Source organism: Drosophila suzukii, chromosome 2L (assembly GCF_043229965.1).
Source record: "Drosophila suzukii chromosome 2L, CBGP_Dsuzu_IsoJpt1.0, whole genome shotgun sequence".
NCBI classification, from domain to species: Eukaryota; Metazoa; Arthropoda; class Insecta; order Diptera; family Drosophilidae; genus Drosophila; species Drosophila suzukii.
Window position 1 is genome coordinate 11,413,700 of NC_092080.1, and position 21,492 is coordinate 11,435,191.

Here is a 21,492-nt window from a genome sequence, read left to right on the forward strand (position 1 = left end):
TGCATCGCATCGCTGGGGGTGGCAACGCTGCGGCTATCGATAGTCAATCTCTGATCGCGGCGGTTGTACAGCGGTATTTATTGCGATGCTCTTCTCTTCTTCTTCATATTCATATTTGCTGATCTGATATCCTAAAAGCGGAAAATAATGCACGTGGACTTGGCCCTGGTCAAGCGGGAAATGGACATCGAGGACGCCAGGGTCAAGTTGGAGCCGCAGGACGATTTGCCGGACGGGGACGTCGAAGTCTTGAGCGGTAAGCCTGCGATGCTCTCCGCTCACATGCGTGTGTTTGTGCGGATTGTTTGCACGAGTATGGGTGTCGCTGTTCTATTACGCACTATACCGTTAACTTTTAATTCTTGTGAATTTCTTCAAATCTTCAGCATGCGACACTTTGAAAATCTTGGAAAAGAGCTCTCAAATGTTAACGGTGCCGAGTAGGAACCGTTTGGGATCGGAGGACGAGCGTACACTTATCTCCAGCCTTGGACTCGATCAGCAGCAGGTAAATATAACCTAAAAATGCCGAACAGGGGCGTAGTGAAGATTCCGTTTTGGAATAAAATTATATGTTTAAGGACCACAATTTAAAAACTTTGACCTTTGATCTTGTAAATAATAATATAAACAACATGTTTTACATGAATCCTTCTCAAAGGACTAAATCCATTTCTAGAGTAGGACTTTCCTACTACTAATTCTATGTCCTAATCTTAACTTTTACTATTAATATTTTTCAAAAATCATTAGTTTACTTTGAAATTACTTCACGTTACTTGAAAAGTTATAAAAAAAAGAAGATATTAAAGTGTAAGCTACTTTTAAAGCAAAACTGATTTGCCTAACTATATAATTTAAACAAAATAATTTGTATTTATTAATTATGTATTAATGTGTCATTTTGTATTTGCAGTTACTCGCAGTTTCATCGGAGGACCAGCCAACCCCAAAAGAATGCAACATCTGTCAATACGTGTTTGAAAGTCACCTGGATTTCTCAGGGCACCGAGTCAACCATGAAATGAACCGCCATTTCTGTCGGCTGGGATGTGGCATCTGGTTGGACACTTTGGAACAGATCCTCGAGCACGAATATCGCCAGCACTCACCGCCAGGACATGTTTATTGTTGCAGGGTGAGCTCTTTTAATCTATCTTTTTATAAATCTTTAAAAAACGAATCTTTTAGGTTTGTGATTTCTTGGCCAGAGACGCGGACTGCCTGGCCAGCCATATGCAGAGGCACATATACGTGTATCGATATGTCTGTGCCATTTGTCGTCGGCATTTCGAGTCCAACCAGAGCCTTAGTCTGCATAGAAAGCATGGCCAGTTCCTGTGCGGGCGGGTGCAGTACATGCAGGGTCTGTCCTCCAAGCCAGAACTTGTGGCAGTAATTACACCAGTCTCTGCCGAAACGCTGTGCGATGTACAGATTAAAGAGGAGCCGCTCAACGCTGAGGATGGAGAACAAATGCATTTTGAAGACAATCCGCCGATCAGCGTTAAATTGGAACCACAGGACGAGGAAATGCCGGATGTTATCATTAAGGAGGAGGAGGAGTGTTCCAGCAATAAAGGAACTATCTGGCCAACCATACCGACTCCACTAAGAAACAAACTGCGCTTGCCTGCTTTGAGCTCCGGCAAAGTGCCGGTGGATTTAAAAAGTAAGCATTTGGATATTGGTAATATATCTTAAATATAACACCTCTCCTTTGCAGCTGCTAAATGGAATGGACTACCCAACTCAAATGTGGCGTCCCTAAACAAGACAAGCCACCAGGCAGTGAATAATATCTTAAAGATACCCACAAATCCTAACCACATTACAGTGCCACAGAAAAAGCCTCCGATTGCAGCCAATATACTGAAAGTATTGCCCAGCAACTGCATGGTCATTAAATTGCCGCCCAACACTAAAATTTTTAAGATGCCAATTCAAGCGCCGACTGCCTCAAAGGAATCCCATACAGTTAGCCTGAGTGACAAGGAAATGTTAAATGGTGTCATCAAGATTCCGCAGGCGATAAGTATAAGCAAAGTCAAATCGGTGGATAATACTGCAACTATTTCCAACCCTACAACTATAAAAACTGTGTTGCCGGCTCAAACCCACAGCCGGTCATCCTGCTTCCTGGTCGACGCTTTTAACAAATCGGAAAGCCGGCCCGAATCCATGAAGATAATTACGGAATTTCGTAATCAAATACGCTCCATAGAGAAGTCATTGCCACTGCCGGGAACAGTGCTGCAATCTTCAAAGATAAGCAATGATCTTCCACTTTTACCTCCGTTGGTTGGACCGGATGCACCCAAGCCCGTTGAACTGACTCTCAACCCACTTTGTTTTATAGTGGCGAAGGAACTACAGATCCAGTATCCACTCTACCGTTTTATGTGGACCTGTCCGCATTGCCAGCGATTCTTCGAGAAGCATTGTGCATTTCGTATGCACCTGACTAGCAAGCATGATTTGACCCAAGAAAAATTGAACAGCCTCAAAGTGATATTAATGCCTTACAAAAGTAAGTATATATATATTGTTGCCGCTCTATTATTAGGCTTTAAATTAAACGTGCACGGATACCGCTGTAGAGATTTGTGACTTTAACTCTATGCCCACAAAGTGCACGAACATTAAACTAAAAATGTTCTCCGATGAGCCTGGCCGTTTGAGCTTCGAACCAGGAACAGATACGGAACATACAAGCTTTTTTTTATCATTTCTCTTTTTACACTTATCATCTGTAGTCAATTAACATAATTTTATCTCCACTTTAGTTCTCTCATTGGATTCATCAGACTCTGAGCCTAAGATTGCTCATGTGCCATTGCCAACGATTTTGGAAACGAAGCCACAAGTGCCAGAACCTACTCCAAATCAAGACAAGACTGTTAATTTGCCATTTCAGCAAAACGATGCAGCAGCTTTGAAGGATAAAACACCGGCATTATCAAATCTTACTCTTAACAAAGATTCAACATCCCCAATGAAAAATCCAGATAAATCAAATGGCCCAAAGAAGTCAAAGAAGAATCAAGGGAAAAGTGCTCAGTTTCAGTGCACGGACTGCTCCAAAGTATTTACTACTTTCGGGGCCCTACGCATCCACAAGACAATCCACACGGGCGAGTTGCCGCACAAATGCAGCTATTGTGACAAACGTTTCCGTACTCCTGGTCAGGTGCGTGTGCACCACCGTCGTCACACCGGAGAGAAGCCGTTTAAATGCAAGGTAAGGATTATATCTGTAGCATTAGTTGCATGAATTACTACTACAGTGGAACAGTGTTTTGTCATTACTATAATAATGAATTGTATCTTTGTAGGTCTGCTCATTGGATTTCACTCACCGGGAAACTCTGATTTCCCATCTTTCGCGCCATATTGGAATGAAGCGTTATAAATGCTATGGATGCGATAAATACTTTGTAGTCGTCAGCGGTTTACGAGCCCATCGCCGCCTACGTCCTGACACTTGCGGCAAGGTGAAGTTCACAGCTCGAGCTCACGGCCCCCGAGTGCGGGTCATCCGGGGAGAAGTGATCTTTGAACATCACCCAGAACACAATGGATACCTACGCAGTGAGGATCCGCTTAACATTTTGTCCCAACGTGATCAGACCGACTCAAACCCACCCGAAACAATGTAGGGTATAAGTTTATTGTTATGTTTTCTTTATTTTACCACTTTAGCTTTGCCATTATGATATATTTTGTAGTATTTTTTAAAAATGCGATAAGAGATATAGAAGTAAGATCTTGATCCATAGGAAAAAATTACAAAAGATAATGCCATGAATTATAATTTTTTTATTATTCGATTTTTGACCCAAATATATTTGTTTATAAAAATACACTCTAATTCATATATGACTGTGTGGCGGTATTAAGGTTGTTCAAAACATCTCTTATCAAGCAATTGATAAATTTAAAAGCTATCCCCCTATAATATTTTTTGGTAACCTTTACCATGAAAGCTGATAACAATTTTATAATACTAAGTTGATGATTATGAGCAAATCAAATTGCACTTTTACTTTCCATTTGCATTAAAAAAAGGTGTATTAAATTGGTTTTATTTTATTGAACTGATCGTCGTTTAGTACTTATTTTTGAATCTCAGGACTTCTTCCATGAGGGCTTCATGTCGCTGAACATCATTAGAAGTTATGTATTTGTCAATCGCATTAAAAACCTCACTTTCCTGGGCTATGGTTGCCGGAGTCAGCTTCGATTTCATTTGGGTGGCACCTTCCGTAAATTTATTATGCACTTTCTCATCCTCCTTGGCGAATTCACTGGCAACGCCCAGTAATCCAATAAGGCTCATTCCAATTGTTTGTCCCTCGGGGGTCGATTGAACTAAGCTTTCCTTGAGACCTTCAAACACGCCTTGAAGATCGTAGATGTAGAGATATTTCTCAGCAGTAGAGCCATGCTGACGGAGGTTCTTGCCGCGGTTAACATAGGTCTGTAGGACAGATGTTCCAGGTCCACGTTGCTCAACCGGCACACTATCCACTATCTGCTCCACAAAATTAACTGTGATGAGCAGCATATTGTGAATTTGAATGCCACGAATGGTCTCGGCATAGCGAAAGAATTGAGACAGGATCTCCTTTTGCGATCTTGGAGGTGCAGCACAGGTAAGGCTCTGCGGAATATGCATAACATTGAATTAAGGAGCACTCTTTCTTTTAATACTTACCAAAACAGAGAGCAAAAATATAAATGTGCACCGCACCTTCGTCATGATTTAATTCGACTCAAAAATTTTGTAACAGACTTCGGATTTTTATACTCTTGCCACACCCGCCGTTTAGCCTCTTTATTCACGTATTAGTATTGAATTGATATGTGAAATTGTCTTCTGCAGAAGAGGAGAGCGATCATGAATTGGAATGATGAAATCTTCCTATCAGCATCACAAAGAGAGAAGAGTCGATAGAAGCTAATACAGTACACTTAAAACAAAAAGTATGTTACTTTCTTTTATTTCATCTTTTATTATTTCTTGTCATTCGGTTTTGCAGTTTTTTGAAAATGATAAATTATTTGTATGGTATTTTTAAACATAATATGATATTCTTAACCATAAATTAATGCGAAATACATACGCTCATCTGTTTCTTGATTAGTATAATCATTATATTGTTTGCTTGTCTGTGTATCATGTTACATTTAAAATTGTTATATCTTTCTATTTGTAAAACATATAAAACAATTTATATTTTAACAAAATTTGACAAGCCGACAAATTTGTGTAATATACAATATATTCGTACTTTTCAATTGATTTATATGTTAAGTTTAATACGATTGCAACACTCTGCGTGGGTACCTTTATCTAGACATCTATTGTTGCTAGCGCTATAGTTTAATTTAGTATCTCTCGTTTTATTCCAAACATGCCCAGCCGGCCAACATCGCCGCAAAATTTACTACTTCCTAACACATCCGATCCAATTGGCAGGGGCAACGCGCTAAAGTTGTTATAACAAATACTTTTATTCCGTATAAATATTTAGTTTACATATGACTATTGTTGTTTAACATGTGTTTCAGCTAATAATTTAGTGTTTGCTTTTAAGCATTTGCTTGCTAACTTTTTGTATATATTTATGTATAAATACGAGGCCGAATTTAAACGTTCTGCAAAACAGCTTATCAGTTATATACATTACTATGTACCTTAACACCTATTGCCAATGTCTTGATTTATGTTTTTTTTTTTGCTGGTTTCGCTCTATTTTATGGTAAAAATTATATGCTACAGTACATATCTACAGTTATCATTCTAATCTGTTCGCTTGGTTAATATCTATGCCTTCATACACCTTAGGTACAATAATTGTTTAGCTTTTCGATCTAAATTACACATACATACGTGGCTAGCTTGGGTATCGACTGTGGTATATACAGGAATGTACTGGGGAACTGAATAGAAGTTGTGGGAATGAGGTTAAAGTTTCAATTAGCTGCTTAGCTGGAAGTTGCGTCTGTGTCTCCTATCGGTTTTAAGAATTAGAACCGTCTGTTAGCTACCAAGACATCGATCAGTCCTTCAAATTCGTCATTTATTATAGGGGAGATCAAAACTTAAGTCGTGTTTGAAAACTAATTTTAGAATCTAGCTGCCTTATAGAATATGCACTATGCAAGACTTTTGACTAATTGCACGGATTGTGTATACTGGTTTTCAACAACCTAGGCATAAAAACTGATTAACATAGCGTTATTTGATTGATTGTATTACTCATACGTTTTTATATTATAATGGCAATTGGAATTTGCTGCCAATTCGCCAGAAGATTGCGATTTAATTCAAATGGCTTCTACTTTCGACCCTATCCATCCTTTCGAGATTTGATTTAGGCGGTAAGACTAATAGCTACCAAGTCCTTAGTTCAAATATGTATCGATTTCCAGTGGTCCGCCCCATTCATGGCCATTCTGGTGGCAGTTCCACAAACAACAAGTTGATTGACTTCCTCCTCCTCCATTAGCGAGCAAAATCTTGATGCACATATAGAAGTGCATATGGGCTGATATATAAATTTCTGATAATTAAACGTGTAACAGTCTTTTTAAGTTTACATTATCAATAAAATCAAACTTAGTGAAAGATCGAGACCCCAAAGTAATCGTAATTGCAACATAACCTTCGGGCGGGGGGTGCGCTTATCAACTAAACATGTCCACGTATATAAGTATAGGTGTATTAAGTAAGTGTGGGCAGTAGCTGGCTATAATACTTTAGAGTTATGATATCCGTGTATATCGTAAATGCGTATTATGCGTAGAGTTCGAAATAAGTATGCAACGAACGCAGGGTCGATGAGTTTTCAGCTCAGTTTGCATAGTTGTCGAATGAGCCCAAGTACTCCAATGCAGCGCGATAGCAGAAGTGGTATTGATCCTATAATATTAAAAAATATGAATGTAAATTTTCCATGCATATATTAAAAGTCCTGTGTGAAACCCACCTCGGTTTGCACCATAGCCGGTCGTTGGGAACGCAGGATGCGCACTGTCTGGAAGACATCCAGCACACCCTCGTACTGCATACGCTCTAGAACAATGCTCAGGGTGATAAAGACACCCGAACGTCCCACGCCCGCTGAACAGTGCACGGTGATGGGTCCATCCTGGCCAAACTGTTCCTTGGTCTTGTGCACTTGTCCGATGAAGTCAATGAAGCCCTCGCCCGACTTGGGCACCCCCTGCTCCGGCCAATCGATGAACTGGAACTGGCGCACCGTGCGCGAGGATCCATCTCGAGCATCAGTTACCTTCAGACGAAGAGGATTAAATTATTTTCCAGATATTTATTATTAGATGAAGTTTATTAAACTCACCTTAAATTCACGCAGCTTATACTGCGGCATGTTGTACTCAGCAATGGGATCCACGACATAATACTGATAGCGCACGGATCGCTCATGAGGCCAGTATTGGAAGCACTTCTCCTGCGAAAAGAAAAAGCATTAGTTTATATGATACTAAGGTTTGAGGATTTATTCTTAAACTAAATAACTACTGAATGGATAATCCAGAAAATACAAATGAGTTTGGTAGCTTACCCTGCCCATTTCCTTGAGCTTGGTCAGCATGACCACAATGGTGGAGTTGTGCTCCCAGAGCATGCGCCAGAAATCCTCTGCTGCATCCTGCACAGGACCCTGGGCGGCGATATAGGCCGATCGGTAGCGATAGCCGTCAATGAAGCTGGCGTTGACATAGTCGCTGCCCTCGATTCCATGGATGGGGGTCAGGTAGACACGACTCGATTCGTATGGCAGAATGTGGACCAGGCGGTTCTTGTGTTTGTTGCACGGCAGATTGGCCGTTACGAACTTGGACGAGTCCATCTTGACATTGGACAGCTTCTTGAACTCCACCTCCATGCCGGAGATACTCTCGCCGGGCTCCGTGATCAGTAGCTTCTGCAGATGCGTGTGCAAGTTGCGGGCCGGCACCTCCGTCATGCCACAGATGATGGCCTCAATGATGGCGTCATGGATGAAGATGTACTGATCCTCCGTCTGAACCATATAGTTGCGTTGCGCCCTCAGGCACGTGACATGCCCATAAATGTCGATGATCTTTTCGTGCTTCATTCGCTCCAGCATCGAATCGATGACGATGTAGCAGCCGGTTCGACCCACTCCAGCCGAGCAGTGAACGATCACGGGTCCCGATTCCGGAGGCGTGAGAGCGCGACACCGACGCAGGAACTGCAGGAACGGAGCCGGATGATCGGGCACCCCATGATCCGGCCAGGCGGTGAACTGCAGCTGCTTGATCTCGCGCCGATCGTTGAAGCCCTGCCGGCACAACTGGAACGTCCGGATGCTGTAGGTGGCCAGCTCCTGGGTCTCCGTGATGGTCACAAAGATCTGGCCATAGGTCTCCGTTCCGCGAGTGGGCCAGTACTGGTCGCACTTAATGCGTGTTCGCTCCTCCAGTCGCGTCATCATCACAATGGTGGCCGTTTTCAATTCCCAGCACATGCGCCAGAAGTCCACAAAGGTTTCCTGCAGCGGTCCCTGGGTGGCCACATAGGCGTTGTGCTTCCGATAGCCATCACAGTAGTTGGCATTGATGTAGTCCGACCCAACCACGCCCTCCACTGGCGGCAACTGGACACGGGAATGATCGTAGGCGGTGACATTGGCATAGCGGTTCTTCGATTTATTGTGCTCCAGGTTGGAGTTGTCCCAGGTAAACTGCTGGCCCGGCTCAATGCTCTCGTACTCCTGCGAGAATTTCTGATTGTCGTTGGCTTTGAGGCGTTCGATATGGTTGGCGAACTCCGAAATGGGTATGGGCGGATGGGAGATCATGCCGGGTGTCTGGAAGTTCAGACGCCTCATGTCCACGGGATCGCTGGGAGTGGGTCCGGCTCCCAAATCGGCGGCCATCAAGGGTCGCGTTACGGCCGCTTGATCCGGAGTCTTGCATGGCTGACGGCGACGCTTCACCACACACAGAACAATCAAAGCGGTGGACACGATGAAGGTGGATACCATCAGCGGGAGCACCACCCAAAGGATCTCTGGTTCGTCCTTGTTGCGATTCACCGACACCTCCGGCTCCGCGGGCCAATTGGGGTCGGGTCGATGGGGCCGCTCCCCTGGCGGAGCTTCCCGCATATCCAGCGATAGGAACTCGGAGAAGGGACTAGAGGTGTAGAGATGCTTCTGCGGCGTGTCCACCACTGCCCGCACAAAGATGCGGTAACGCTTCTCCCGCTCCAGCTTACGATTGGTAAAGTTATGGTAGTCATCACCCGATCCTAGGTGGAAGGTGAAGGGTATGGAACGCTGTGGAAACTTGGCCGCAATGTAGGGTGCATTAGGACGCTCTGGTTTGTTCCTACCCGGCAGCAGATCATCGGTGAGGAACTGATCGGGTATCTTGTGCAGATTGGACTTGTCCTCCGGCACCACCACCAAGTAATAGTGCGAGATGGGTCCATATTCCTCCGAGGCCTGTGGCAGTATCACCAGAATCTCCTCGCCATTGACCACACCATAGAAATCCGGCTTGACCATCGGCTGTGGAGCTGCCATTTGGGTAGTCACCGTGATCTTGGTGGGCGGACGATATGAATAATCCGATGGAATGGCACTCACGTTCACATTGTACGTGGTAAAGGGACTCAGTTCGTTAATCGTATGGGTCTTCACATAGTGCTTCAGGATGATCTCGCGCTTGGGAACGATCTGGGTCTGCGAAAATCCTTGCGAGTCCACAAACACCTTCATGGCGTCGAAGCTGATCTTGTAGTTAACCGGAGTTAGGCGGATGGGTGGCGACCAACTCAACGTCATTGAATGGGTGCTGACATCGTGGGCACGAAGATTAAGGGGCACATCTTCCGGCTTAATCCGTACCGTCACCTTTTCGCTAAGACGTCCCAATCCGTTCTTGAACCTCGCCGCAATGGCCACAGCATATTGGGCAAACTTCTCCAGATTGACCAGATCAGCGGATTCCGTGAGGCCAACCGTCTTCGTTTGCCAATCGTCCAGATCCTCGACGGCGGTCATGGTGTAGAAGATTTTGTAGCCAAGCAACTTGCCTCGACTCGTCACCGGCTCCCACCAAATCTCCGCCGTTTGCTCGGAGGTGGCCTCCGCCTGCAGGGACATCGGTGCCCGGCCCATGTCGCGTTCCGTCTCCACGACCAACTTGTCACTAAAGGGACCGGCTCCCTGTTTCGTATAGGCCCTCACCCGGAAGATGTATTCGGTGTTCTCCTCCAGATTCGTGAATACCGCCTTCCGAAGCGTCATATTCCTCTCAGACCCAAGGCCATGATCGATTTTCTTGTGGAACTGGACATCGTAGCGGGTGATTATGCCATTCCGATGTTCCCTGGTCGGTGGATCCCACGTAACGCACAGCACATCCGGAGTTTGGAAGCGTATGGTGATGTTTGAGGGCGGTCCACCGGGTGTGCCTTCGGGTGTCTGGAATATTTTCACCGTCTCCTGACCGATACCGATGTGATTACTGCCCGCCACCCGGAATTCGTACTCCACTCCGCGTTCCAGGTTGTCAAAGCGTTTTTTGGTCATCTGGGGTCCCGATAGCATCTCCTCCTTCAAAGACTGATCCTTGACGCCCCAGCGAAGGCGATAGCCACGCAGTTCGCCATACGTCTGCGCCGGACGCTCCCACTCCAGTTCGATGGACACGATCGGTTCCCGCTCCATGATCTTCAGACTCACTGTTGGCCGAACTGGCACTCCGCCGGGGGTTTTCACCACAATCGCTGCACTCCGGTCACCATCGCCTTTGCGGGTCAGTGCGGCCACCTGAATGGAGTACTTGGTGTCCGGCTGCAGGCCAGTCACATTGAACTCCAGCATGTCCACCACATCGAATTTGAAGGGTTCGTTAAGGAAGCCCTTGCCCTGTTTTGGGAAAATCAAATGGAGATGATTATAAGGAAATACAAATTAACTTTTCAAATTCGATTTTATTTCATTATGGTTTTTAAGAAACAGTTCTTGAGCTATTCACAAAAAACATAGTTTTTCGGATATCTCAACGGTTCAAAAAGGTTAATTTCGAATATTTCGAATAATCTGTAAACTCTAATCTTGCCAATCTTTCCTAGTTCTCCCTTTAGAGGCAGAAAACTCACTTCATCTCTCAGCTCCTGGGCATGTATGTGATAGCCACGTATAATACCATTGCGATCCTTTTCGAGTGGCGGTTTCCAACTGACATGGATCGATGTGGAGTTCAACGGCGTGGCCTTTACATCTTGCGGATCTCCGGGCACTAAATGCGACGCCGAAGAAAATTGCGATTAGCCAAGGGTACTCACAAGGGCGAAAACAATTGGAGACATATATAGATAGCTTAACTTAAGACCTAAGGTGATTAACATTAACTTACTTAACACTGTAGTACATGATCTTATATATTTTTAGTATACAGACAGGAAACTATGACTTCTATTATACTAAATGCTTAGAACCTATGGGTAATACATATACAAGAATATATGTTGGTTGTACAGAACCAGAACAAACCTAGTTCCAAGTCAATGCCATCACCACATCACAGACAAAAACAGATTCGAATTAAAATAAAAGTCGGAACTGGAGGAACCAAACAACCAAAGTGCTGCTTAGGTGCTATATAATTGGTATGTGGTAGGGGTTGCTCAATAGGTGCTCAAAATTTAGTAGGAGGTGCAGTTTATACCTAGATATAGTATTTTTTAAGATAGTATAGACCATTACTTAGGGAGTATGGTGGCAAAAAAGTACACAAAAAATGTTGGCCATCGCAAATACTTGGATTTCGATGTCCATCTCGTTTCACTTAGCAAAAACAAACATGTAAGCATTCAAAAAGTTGTTACTTGGTTGTGTGCAAAAAACATATAATGGTAAATCAAAAAATAGTTTTATACATATTTTCTATACACTTATGCTGCTTATTCAAGAGCATTAAAAATCCTTGCCGACCTCTTAAATGGTTTGGTAAGATTTTCAAAAAATGTCGAAATAGAGAAACATATCAAAAAACAAAAGAGATGTGATTCTTTTAGTTATCGGTCGAAACTTTTTGGACCAATTCAAAAATGTGTTTTTGGGAAAAAGAGTATAGGTATAGAAATAGAGATGTATAGTATAGTATAGATAGTATTTTGCTATGGGGCATTCTTAAACATAATACATAGTCAACCATTAAATATACTCACTCTTTTTCTCTAAATAGTTTTAAAATGTTTTATTTGTATTATATATTAGGATATAAACCACCATCCATTAAAGGTTGCGTTCAAAAATCAAATTTCGCAATAATTTCGTATTCACATCAAAAAAGTTTCAAAAAGATTTTGTGTTTTTTTTTTTTTGGTTTTTGGTTTTTTTTTTCCATTTTGATTTGCATTCAAAAAAAGGTGCACGAAACAGAGCAATTGGTGCAAGGTGCGAGTGGCCAAGCAAAGTTATTTGGTTTTGTTTTAATAGTATGTGAAAAAAGATATAAAATATAGGTATTTAGTTTACAGTATACAGTTCCAAAAAGGGTTACTAGTGCACAAAATTGGTTAAAATCCAGAAAAGGAAAGGTGAACAACTAAAGATGGAAAACATGATAAAAAATCTACATATTTGTTGGCACACCGCTTTGATACTGTACAGTGTTCTTATGATTTTTCAATTTACTTTGATTTAGTTTCAAAATTATGTGGTAGTTTGTAGATTTAGAACACCCAATTATTATAATTTATGGGTTAACTTAAATTTTACAAGTAACTTACCTCAATTTATTTTAAGATAATATGACAAACATTTATAAAGCTTAAGTATACCCTAGAATACTGATTATTAACTAATTCTTATTATATAGCTTAAGGAGTTGAAACTTCCCAATATATTCATTTAAATTATTCTTTAAACTGAGATCTCATATTTGATAATTTTGTACATATACCATTCATTATATAGACAATGTTTCGCTGCCTGGCGGGGTTCCTTGCCCCCAATCACTGCATTTGGGTTCATTAAAAATGTTAAATAAATGCATAATACAAATTATTCAAATGCAACTGGCAGCACAAAAATGTTAAATTATGCTTCATTAGTGTCCTGCAGCTTGGCAGCTCATCTGCTTAACTTTTTCAGCCGAAAGCAGCAGATGGAAGGGGTCAAATGCTGCATTTTTGTCTCATTTTTTGTCATTTCACATCCATTCACACCAGGTGAGAGATACACCTGCGCACACACCAACGCACACACACATCAGTGCACTAAAAATATAAAATAATTAAAATGCTACCGTAGAAGTGTTCTCTATTTTGTATTCCTTTTTTTCCCCCGTGCTCCTTTTCTGTGCTGAATGGAACAAACGAAGCAAGGAGCGCGTGCTAAGCTTCCAATGCTCGAGGTGCTCATTTTTTAACTTTATTTTTTATTTTATTTTATTCCATATATATATATGTATATAGTATAGTATGTTTTATTTTTTGGTGTATATGTGGGCAGGACGTGTGCGAATGTCTGGGTGCACAAAGGGGTAGCTGCTTGCTTTACGAATCTTTCCCAGACCCAGAACCCGAAGAGCGGTACGATATGAAAAGCAAGTGCCCAGCTTTAGACAGGTGGAATGCATTTGCATTTGCATTTGTGCTGTGGCAGCTAACAAGCGCATCACATCATAACGAAATACGCTCCCAACATACGAAACACAAAAATTAGTAGAAAAAGGACAAGTGAAGAATGTTATGGTCGAGTGTACCGACCATTGAATACCTGGTACCGAACCACTCGTATGATTGATATGAAATTTGGGATGTGATTGGTAAATAGAAAAATATAAGTTTTTAATTTGGTCAGACAATTCTATCTCTCAAACTTATGAAGCTGCAGAGCTTTTTAGATTTAAGATTTTCTAGCTCATTATCAGAAATATATCTACTATATGAAGTCAAAAGGGAATTCTATTTTGAGCACATTATACCATTTGATTTTTTCGGGTACTGGGTATTAGAATTAGTAAAAAAAAATCAAAATGTTTAAAATGGCATGTACATAGAGTACTGCCATGTGCTGACCCTTTAATGCTGGCCCAGATGGTTCTACTGCAGCTTGTGAGCCGCTGGCTATAAGTGCGATAGAAGGAAGTGGAAGAGAGGTTGCTTTGGTTGGAGATATGTGGCCGTTCGCCTCCGGTTATGCCAAATTGAGTACAATTAAAACGAAATTCAAGTCAGTCACAGATAGCTCAATGGCGTTGCGGTGCTTTGGTGCTGTTATTGCTGCTGCTGGGTTTTGCACAGAGAGAAAACTAGCTCTACTTTAAGAAATGGATTATTTTATAATATTACCGAAAATGGAATAATTTGGTATTCACTTCAGGCTCGTTCCTTAGAACTATTGTATTACGTAGCCGACTGTTTTGGTATTTCAATTTACCACTCAGGAATTTTTAAAAATGATTATTTTTTAACTATTGGAACTATTAAGAACTATTTTTTTATTAAATATTGCTGAAGGCTGGTTAAAAATTCCTTAAGTTAGTTTGTTTAGGCACGTTCCTTAGATCCATTGTATTACGTAGCCGACTAGTTGAACAGCTTGTTAAAACTAGTTTTCCTATATCAATATACAACTAAAGAATTATTAAAAATTGTTTTTTTATGTTTATCTATTGGAAACAGAAAAAACTATTCATTTTTTATTAAATATTGCTGAAGGCTGGCTAAAAATCCCTTAAGTTTGTATTATACCGAGCTTAAGTTATTAGAGATCTGTTAAAATTTCGAACCAACGATTATTTCTCTCTGAGCAGCCCTGCAAGTGATTGTAAACTCTCTGCAGGAAACATTCACTCATTTACGTGTCCTTCTAGATCGCATTGTGTGTGCTTTTGCCTCAGCTTGAGCCTGTGCATAAGGTGCGGTGCTATCGGTGTTGCAGACTTAATGCTAAGCTTATTATAACATCTAGAGTGAGCTAAAAGATGCCAGGAGCGTGTCACAATAAACGAGTGGGTGAGAGAGAGCGAGTGAGACGTACACTAAGGTGCTTAACAATAAGTACATTTAATTTACAGTGCTTAGCCAAAATAAAATGAAGTGAATGGGCCACCACACTCAGATGGTGTTGAGCTCTTGAAACACACAAATTGAGTAGGTACTTTATAAAGAAAACTGTTTTCTGTTTTGAACAAGCAAGTTAACGTCTAACAAGCAAATGAAGGTGGGTTAAAAAGGTGATTTGAATGTGTGTTTGGATTTTTTATTGAACGGAATTTATGGGTGAAAAGTATAATATAATGTATTTGGGTCATGGCCGTTTAGTTTACTCGAAATAGAAAACTCAATGGATACATTTAATCTGTGATATTCTGATGGGTAATATCACAGAAGTGCTGGGCAAAATTAAGTATTCGTGAAATAAAAATACGGAACAGTAATTCACAGGCTTCAAAACCATTTTCAATCGGACAAAAACATTTTGAGGGTTGATGGGGCAAACGATGAAAAGTGCAAATATGCAAATGTGTTAACTGTGCAAACATGCAGGTGATTGCAAATAAAACTTAATAAAATGGGTAAACAACACAAAATATACAAAATTATGTGCGTAAATAAAAAGTTCGGTTAATTTTGTGCAGAAATCAATTTAAGGATTTGTCATTTGCTGTGCCTGCGTTCGTTATTTGCATAGCAATAAACCAAAAAACAAAAATCCATTTAAAAACGTGCGACATTGCGGGGCTTTTGGGGCATTCGTGGTGGGATGTGTGGAGCTGCCACTGGTGACAAAAGTGCAAAAACCGTGTGCCAAAAACCAAACAGATAGGGGTAGAGCTGTATACTGGGCTAGGGCTCAAAAATTATAGTACACCGAGCTTTTGTAAACGTTATTAAATATGTATGCATTTATGTAAATATCACACATGTAGATGTATTGGCAAAGGTGTGTTTGCAGGTGAGCGCCAACTGAGGAAAAAAAAATAATAAATAAATAGAGCGAAACATTTTGCGCTATTTGCTTTGGGTAAACATTTGAATACAAAAAAAAAAGAAAACGAAATATGTGCGGGAAATTTATTGGGTTCAGGAACGGGGTTATTATGGTTATAGCCCCTCCATAGGCTCCACCTGGGTTGTGTTTACATTTATAATTGCATACATTTAATTATGCAAATAATTAAATAAAATATTTAATGCAAACAACCTAAAATCAAATTTGCGTATAGGTTTTTGGGGAATTAGGCTTGTGTGTTGGGTGTTGTGCTTACAAAAACTATATGAAAATGCCAAAAATACAAAAAGATTACATTGAGTTCATGGTGATTTTTGGTGCTATACAAATTACCACAAACAATTGATGCATTATATTCAAAAATATTTATTTATAAAATTTGATTCTTTATATTCATATTAAGAGATATATCTTTGGTGTTGTGCATTTCTCGAGACGATTGCGAGTCAAGAAGTAAAAGTAACAAAAATATTTTTGCTTGCATATAGTACACAATACATAGGAGTTTTTCTAAAAAGAGATATTTTCTTTTTTCATAGGAGATTTTGTGCAAAAAAGTAGTCAAAAATTGCGCCAAAAAATATGCAATTTCATAGTGCCAATAAGAAAATTTTGTAGATGTTTTTTAAAATTTCATTTGAATATACAAACGAATTTTTACAAATTATAAGGTAAAGAAAGGTGGAAAATATGATAAAACCAAAGCTAAATAATATATGGTATATGTTAAGAGACAGCATAAATATGTATCTTAGCATTAAAAATTTATAGTCAATGGATCCCTAGCGATCGTATAAAACTGGAAGGTCTTTATGTTATAAATATTTTTAAATAGGTTTAATATCAGACTAGAAGAAAAATGCCGGAAAGGCTAAAATATAGAATTTCAATTTTTTTATATTTCGCAAAAAATTTAACTGGTCTGATTAGCCAGTCTTCGGACAGACTTCTGAATTTTCAAATCATAATATTATATTTGACAATACTACAAATAATAACTAGCTGTTTTCAAAACGCTTATTTACAGCTAATTGGTTAAAAATATAAATATTTGTGAACTGAAAAATTATATAGATATCTTGATAAATATCAGATAACGCTCCATAGTGCTTAGCCGCTCCTGTGGTGAATGCTCCCGATATCAAAATTCAAAAATTGTACAAAATACGTTCGATTAGTTTCAGGTTGATATTTTTTTTCTCAGGGGGTACGATAATGGATAACGAGTTAAAAAAATGACTAAAAAACATAACTTAGGATGAGTGTAAAACTAAGAGTAAGGTAAAAAACATAATTTAAAATAAGTAAAGTATAAAGGGGGAAAACGAAAAATTACGATAGGACTTACGCATAGGTAAGATCGTTATTGGCATACATACCATCCTCTTGGGTGCGCAAAATGATGGGATGGGATCGCGGCCCATCGCCGACGGATGTGCCGGCCAGTACCCAGATTTTGTACTCTGTCCAGCGCTTCAGCTCGTCGAGCACAATGCTGGTCATATTGAGGGTCATTGTGGTGGCCTCGTCGTCTTCGCGACCCACCTCCACGAAGAACACCTTATAGTATATGATCCGACCGTTCGATCGTTCGACGGGCGGCGGCAGCCAGTTAAGCGATATCGTCGTAGAGCTGGTTGCAATGGCGGTGATATTTCGAGGCGGTGCACCTGGTACTAATTACATAGATGGGAACGGAACGTATTTGTGTGTGCATTGATTTTTTTTTCATGTTTTTGATTTGATTTGATTTGTTTGTTGGTTGGTTGGGTTGTTTATTGGGTTGTTCATTGTTGGTTGATGCATAGCCATGGTTGTAATTTTTGTTTTTTTTTTTTTTGGATATGAGATTTTTGGTTTGTTCATAGCGTTATCAGCAATTAGCGCAGAGAATACAAAAATATTTTGTCAAACCAAATGAAAATGGATAACATGAAACGAAAAAGCCATAAAAGCAAAATAATATTAAAATCATAGGGAATATAACATGGTTTATATAGGCATAAAAATATATCGAAATAAATTCAAATATCAAGACATAGATCCAATGGTTTATGCAAATAATGTTGACTCCTTTTTGCGTTCGTCAATAATTTGTGCATATTTTTTGGTAACGACTTTTTGAGCTGAAAATTTTCCCAACTAACTACTAGAGAAGCATACCCATCATGTCATGCATAGCTTAGGAAAACCATAAATAAATGGAACTAAACAATCACACAACATTTACATATATACACACGAAAAGACATTCATTTGCATAAACCATGGGAATTTGGCATACTTTTGGTACATATAGAGAAGAACAAATTAATAAACTACGAAACTAAAAACTAATAATAAAGGTGCGAAAAGTTTTAAAGGCAGAATAGCTAAGGTAGAAATTCAAACTGAACAATACAAATGCCCTAAGGGCACCACTAAGAAACTAGAAATTCTGGCAAAATTTCTGCAGGCAGGAACTCAAACTTGAAATCAAGCACAAAGCTAAAAACAATTCCAAAATAACTTTGTGGCTTGTCTTTATGGCAAACGTCTGAGCCACATTAAGTGCCGTGGCACAGACAATCATTTACATTTTAATTATGCGAATATGCAAAACGTGCAAATATGGAAACCAAAAGTGATATTTATGCCACTGCCAAGAACTTTGCACTTCCGGCATTTGTCTTCGCGCCGGTCTATTAAAATATCATTCAAAATCAATTTTCTAGACACTGCATGCAGGCACACAGAGAGGAAGAAGTTAAGGAATTTTCGGTTTTTGGTTTTGTGGTCTCGGTGCTTCTGATGCAGAGTGCAGAGTGCAGTGTGCAAAGTGCATTAGGAGAATTTTAGCACTTAAATAGTGGTCTAAAGTTGGAAATTGTTTGGGCATAATTTACATGATTTAACACTCGGGGGAACCACAAATGATAAATGGAATATAATCGAGCGATGCAACAACACGCAAATTCAAATATACATTCTCATTTTTTTTTTCTTTCTTCCAATATTTTGCATTACATTATCGTGCAATTTGCTTTTGAATTTAAACTTAAACTGAAGAGGTGTGTTTTTGGTCTGGAAATGTTGTTGGTTGCATTTGATGTTTATGGTCTAATCCTGTGTGTGATGTGGATTGTGGACTGTTGGCAATTGTTCAGTGAATTTTGGTCTGTAATTGGATTAGTTCAACAGATTGCAGAGATACCATTGTATTAGGTAATCGAACATTTTTGAAAAATTTAGTCTGGAATATATTTAAACACCCAGCATTCTTCTGATTTTTCGGGGTTTTAAAATTCTGCATTCTGTTAAACTCATATTTTAAATTTATTTCCTATGTATTATGTGTGTAATTCTAGAGGTCTTAGTTTCTATATTTATGTGTAAGCTATGTATATTTGTCTGTAATCCGTGTAACTTTGTATAATCTAACTAATAAAATGTTTGGCTATTTTGTAGAGTATATCATCTAAACAACTTAAACTTAAGACTAACTTGCAAGTAACAATAACAATCACAAGTCAAACAATATGAATCTATTTATATATATATATCGATTTGGGTATTTATAGTTACGATATAAGTGGTTAAGTGCAAAAAACTCACTGCACACCAGGAACACTCATACGATATCATTTATTCATTGCATTCGCTCACACTTTACCTGTTTCCACGAAGGCACAACTCAATAAAATGTAATTTCACACTCAGACATTTTATGGTTTGGGTAACTGAATAAATCAACTACATGTTTATGGACACATGTTCATGTATCGGGGTTAATTTATATAAAAATATATATATATATATATATAAAGTATGTGGATTTGTATATTGAAATCAATCAGTTTGTCGTTGTACTTAAGCCTATGGAAACTTGTACGTCTACGGCGTTTTGAACTAACTTAAAGAGTTAATAGAGTTCGATGGCGGATGGGACAACTTACCATATTGCTTGGTGCGAACCGGAATGGGCGGTGTGGTGGCCCCTTCGCCCCTTTGTGACCTTGCAGCCAGCCAGATATAATAGAGAGTATCGGGATATAGGCCATCAAGGGTATATGCCTCCGAATTTGAAATGCGTCTAATGATAGTATGGAATGAGAGAATGATTGATATGGATTAGTTTTGGATTTCAGAACTTGAACGGATACCACATATGGTAACCCGAAACTCACTTGTGATGGACATGATTGGCGTATGTGTCATTCCAGTAGAGCTCGTAATGAACGATATTCTCGCTGGAATGCGTCGGCTTGGTCCATTGCAGTGTGACTGCGGTCTCGCCGATATCGGTTGCCCGGAAATTGCTCGGTTGCGATGGCACACCTTTTGTAGACATATCCGTAATTCATATTCCATGGGGTTTTCGGGGATTTTACAGGGGTTGATGTTGTTGTTGTTGTTGTTCGCCGGTTGGGAATTGCATTTGGTTTTTGGTTTGGTAATAATGAAACGGAAATTACGGAAATTAAATAAAATACAAACAAATCAATGTGGGCATGCCATTTTGTTTGTATGCCGATGGATCCCACCGATAGCGATTGCGATTCGGTTGGTTTCCAATTCAAAAATGCTGCATGATATTGATGAGGTGACACACGCACAGCAATCGCTGCATCAGCATTTTGAATTCGTATTGGCTTTTTGCATGAAATTGATTGAGATGTGTCCATCTATACACAGCCATCGAACAAACCCCATACCATGTTTGAATATTTCAGCGTTTGCCACAAAAACCAGATGCGAGTGAGAGAGATAGAAAATGATTATCAATTTTCAAATTATTTTTACCCAGAGCGAGTGAGAGAGATAGAAAATGATTATCAATTTTCAAATTATTTTTACCCCCCAGGGAATCCGAAGAACCTGTCATCGCTTTGAAGTTTTACGGTTTAATGAACAAACCAAAATCATTTTTCGAACTGCCAAAAGGCTGGCCATATATATATATATATATACCACATGCATATATCTATAGACTTAAAGAGTTAGACGGTTCAATTGAGTAAAGCTTTTCAACTTTTCTGTTTTCTGCCCCAGCAAACACAAGTGTCACGTCTGACCCGAAAACGGAAGTAGACATTTTGCAGTTTACATAGATCCCCCAATGTAAAGACTTATTAGTTGGTAGTTCAAAGTTTAACCCCTGTATTTTGTTAGTTATTGTTGCAGTTAAAGCTGCTTAAGATGGCCACAAATAGCAGTTAGTCAGTCCGAGTGGACACGCCCATCCACTTAAGCGCCTAAAATACACTCGGTCAAATGCATTTGCATCCCATATACGCATTTATATCGAATGATTGCAGCAAGTTAATGAATATCTGCCGGACATGCCCACAAGTGCAGTCGGTGTTTGTGCTCGGACAGAGATAAATATTTCATTGAAAGGACACACGTTACGCCTGACATTTTGTATTATAATTAAATAATTGGTGTGATCTATGTGGGCCGATTGAGTTGAGCAATT

At 39.9% G+C, this 21,492-nt stretch overlaps 3 protein-coding genes and 1 non-coding gene across 11 annotated transcripts in view; 2 read left to right on the forward strand and 2 right to left on the reverse strand.

Moving 5' to 3' along the window:
* Positions 1-54: 54 nt before the first annotated feature.
* On the forward strand, positions 55-3,865 carry LOC108014749 (uncharacterized). Its single transcript, XM_036817096.3, has 8 exons — positions 55-73; positions 139-256; positions 387-508; positions 917-1,138; positions 1,192-1,672; positions 1,727-2,530; positions 2,787-3,241; positions 3,336-3,865. The coding sequence occupies exons 2-8, from the start codon at positions 148-150 to the stop codon at positions 3,657-3,659; spliced, it is 2,517 nt and encodes an 838-aa protein (XP_036672991.3). The 5' UTR covers positions 55-73; positions 139-147; the 3' UTR covers positions 3,660-3,865.
* On the forward strand, positions 2,577-2,716 carry LOC118876859 (small Cajal body-specific RNA PsiU2-35.45). The gene has a single exon (XR_005013798.1). It is a non-coding gene; the product is annotated as a small Cajal body-specific RNA PsiU2-35.45 (non-coding RNA).
* A 208-nt stretch (positions 3,866-4,073) lies between the features above and the next one.
* LOC108014765 (uncharacterized) lies at positions 4,074-4,760 on the reverse strand. Its single transcript, XM_017080961.4, has 2 exons — positions 4,718-4,760; positions 4,074-4,663 (listed from the first exon to the last, which is right to left on the reverse strand). Exon 2 carries the CDS (start codon positions 4,565-4,567, stop codon positions 4,109-4,111), a length of 459 nt encoding a protein of 152 aa, XP_016936450.3. The 5' UTR covers positions 4,568-4,663; positions 4,718-4,760; the 3' UTR covers positions 4,074-4,108.
* A 738-nt stretch (positions 4,761-5,498) lies between these two features.
* Lar (tyrosine-protein phosphatase Lar) overlaps positions 5,499-21,492 on the reverse strand; it is a 126,269-nt gene continuing 110,275 nt past the window's right edge. For 5 of the 8 annotated variants that reach the window (XM_036817067.3, XM_017080890.4, XM_036817078.3 and 2 more), the window contains 8 exons: positions 20,201-20,351; positions 19,970-20,106; positions 17,414-17,710; positions 11,168-11,307; positions 7,593-10,934; positions 7,368-7,478; positions 6,996-7,301; positions 5,499-6,928 (listed from right to left, as the gene is read on the reverse strand). In XM_036817067.3, coding sequence (XP_036672962.1) covers positions 6,860-6,928; positions 6,996-7,301; positions 7,368-7,478; positions 7,593-10,934; positions 11,168-11,307; positions 17,414-17,710; positions 19,970-20,106; positions 20,201-20,351 — 4,553 coding nt within the window. In that variant the 3' untranslated portion in view covers positions 5,499-6,859. The remainder of the gene's footprint in view (positions 6,929-6,995; positions 7,302-7,367; positions 7,479-7,592; positions 10,935-11,167; positions 11,308-17,413; positions 17,711-19,969; positions 20,107-20,200; positions 20,352-21,492) is intronic. The other 3 variants (XM_036817090.3, XM_036817084.3, XM_036817088.3) reach the window with 1 other exon arrangement.

Excerpts from the sequence above, each read along its gene's own strand:
- LOC108014749 (XM_036817096.3), top strand. The coding sequence starts at position 148 with ATGCACGTGGACTTGGCCCTGGTCAAGCGGGAAATGGACATCGAGGAC. Across the intron at positions 509-916 it reads TTGGACTCGATCAGCAGCAG|TTACTCGCAGTTTCATCGGA; the intron begins GTAAATATAACC and ends TTGTATTTGCAG. Across the intron at positions 3,242-3,335 it reads AGAAGCCGTTTAAATGCAAG|GTCTGCTCATTGGATTTCAC; the intron begins GTAAGGATTATA and ends GTATCTTTGTAG.
- LOC108014765 (XM_017080961.4), bottom strand. The coding sequence starts at position 4,567 with ATGCTGCTCATCACAGTTAATTTTGTGGAGCAGATAGTGGATAGTGTG.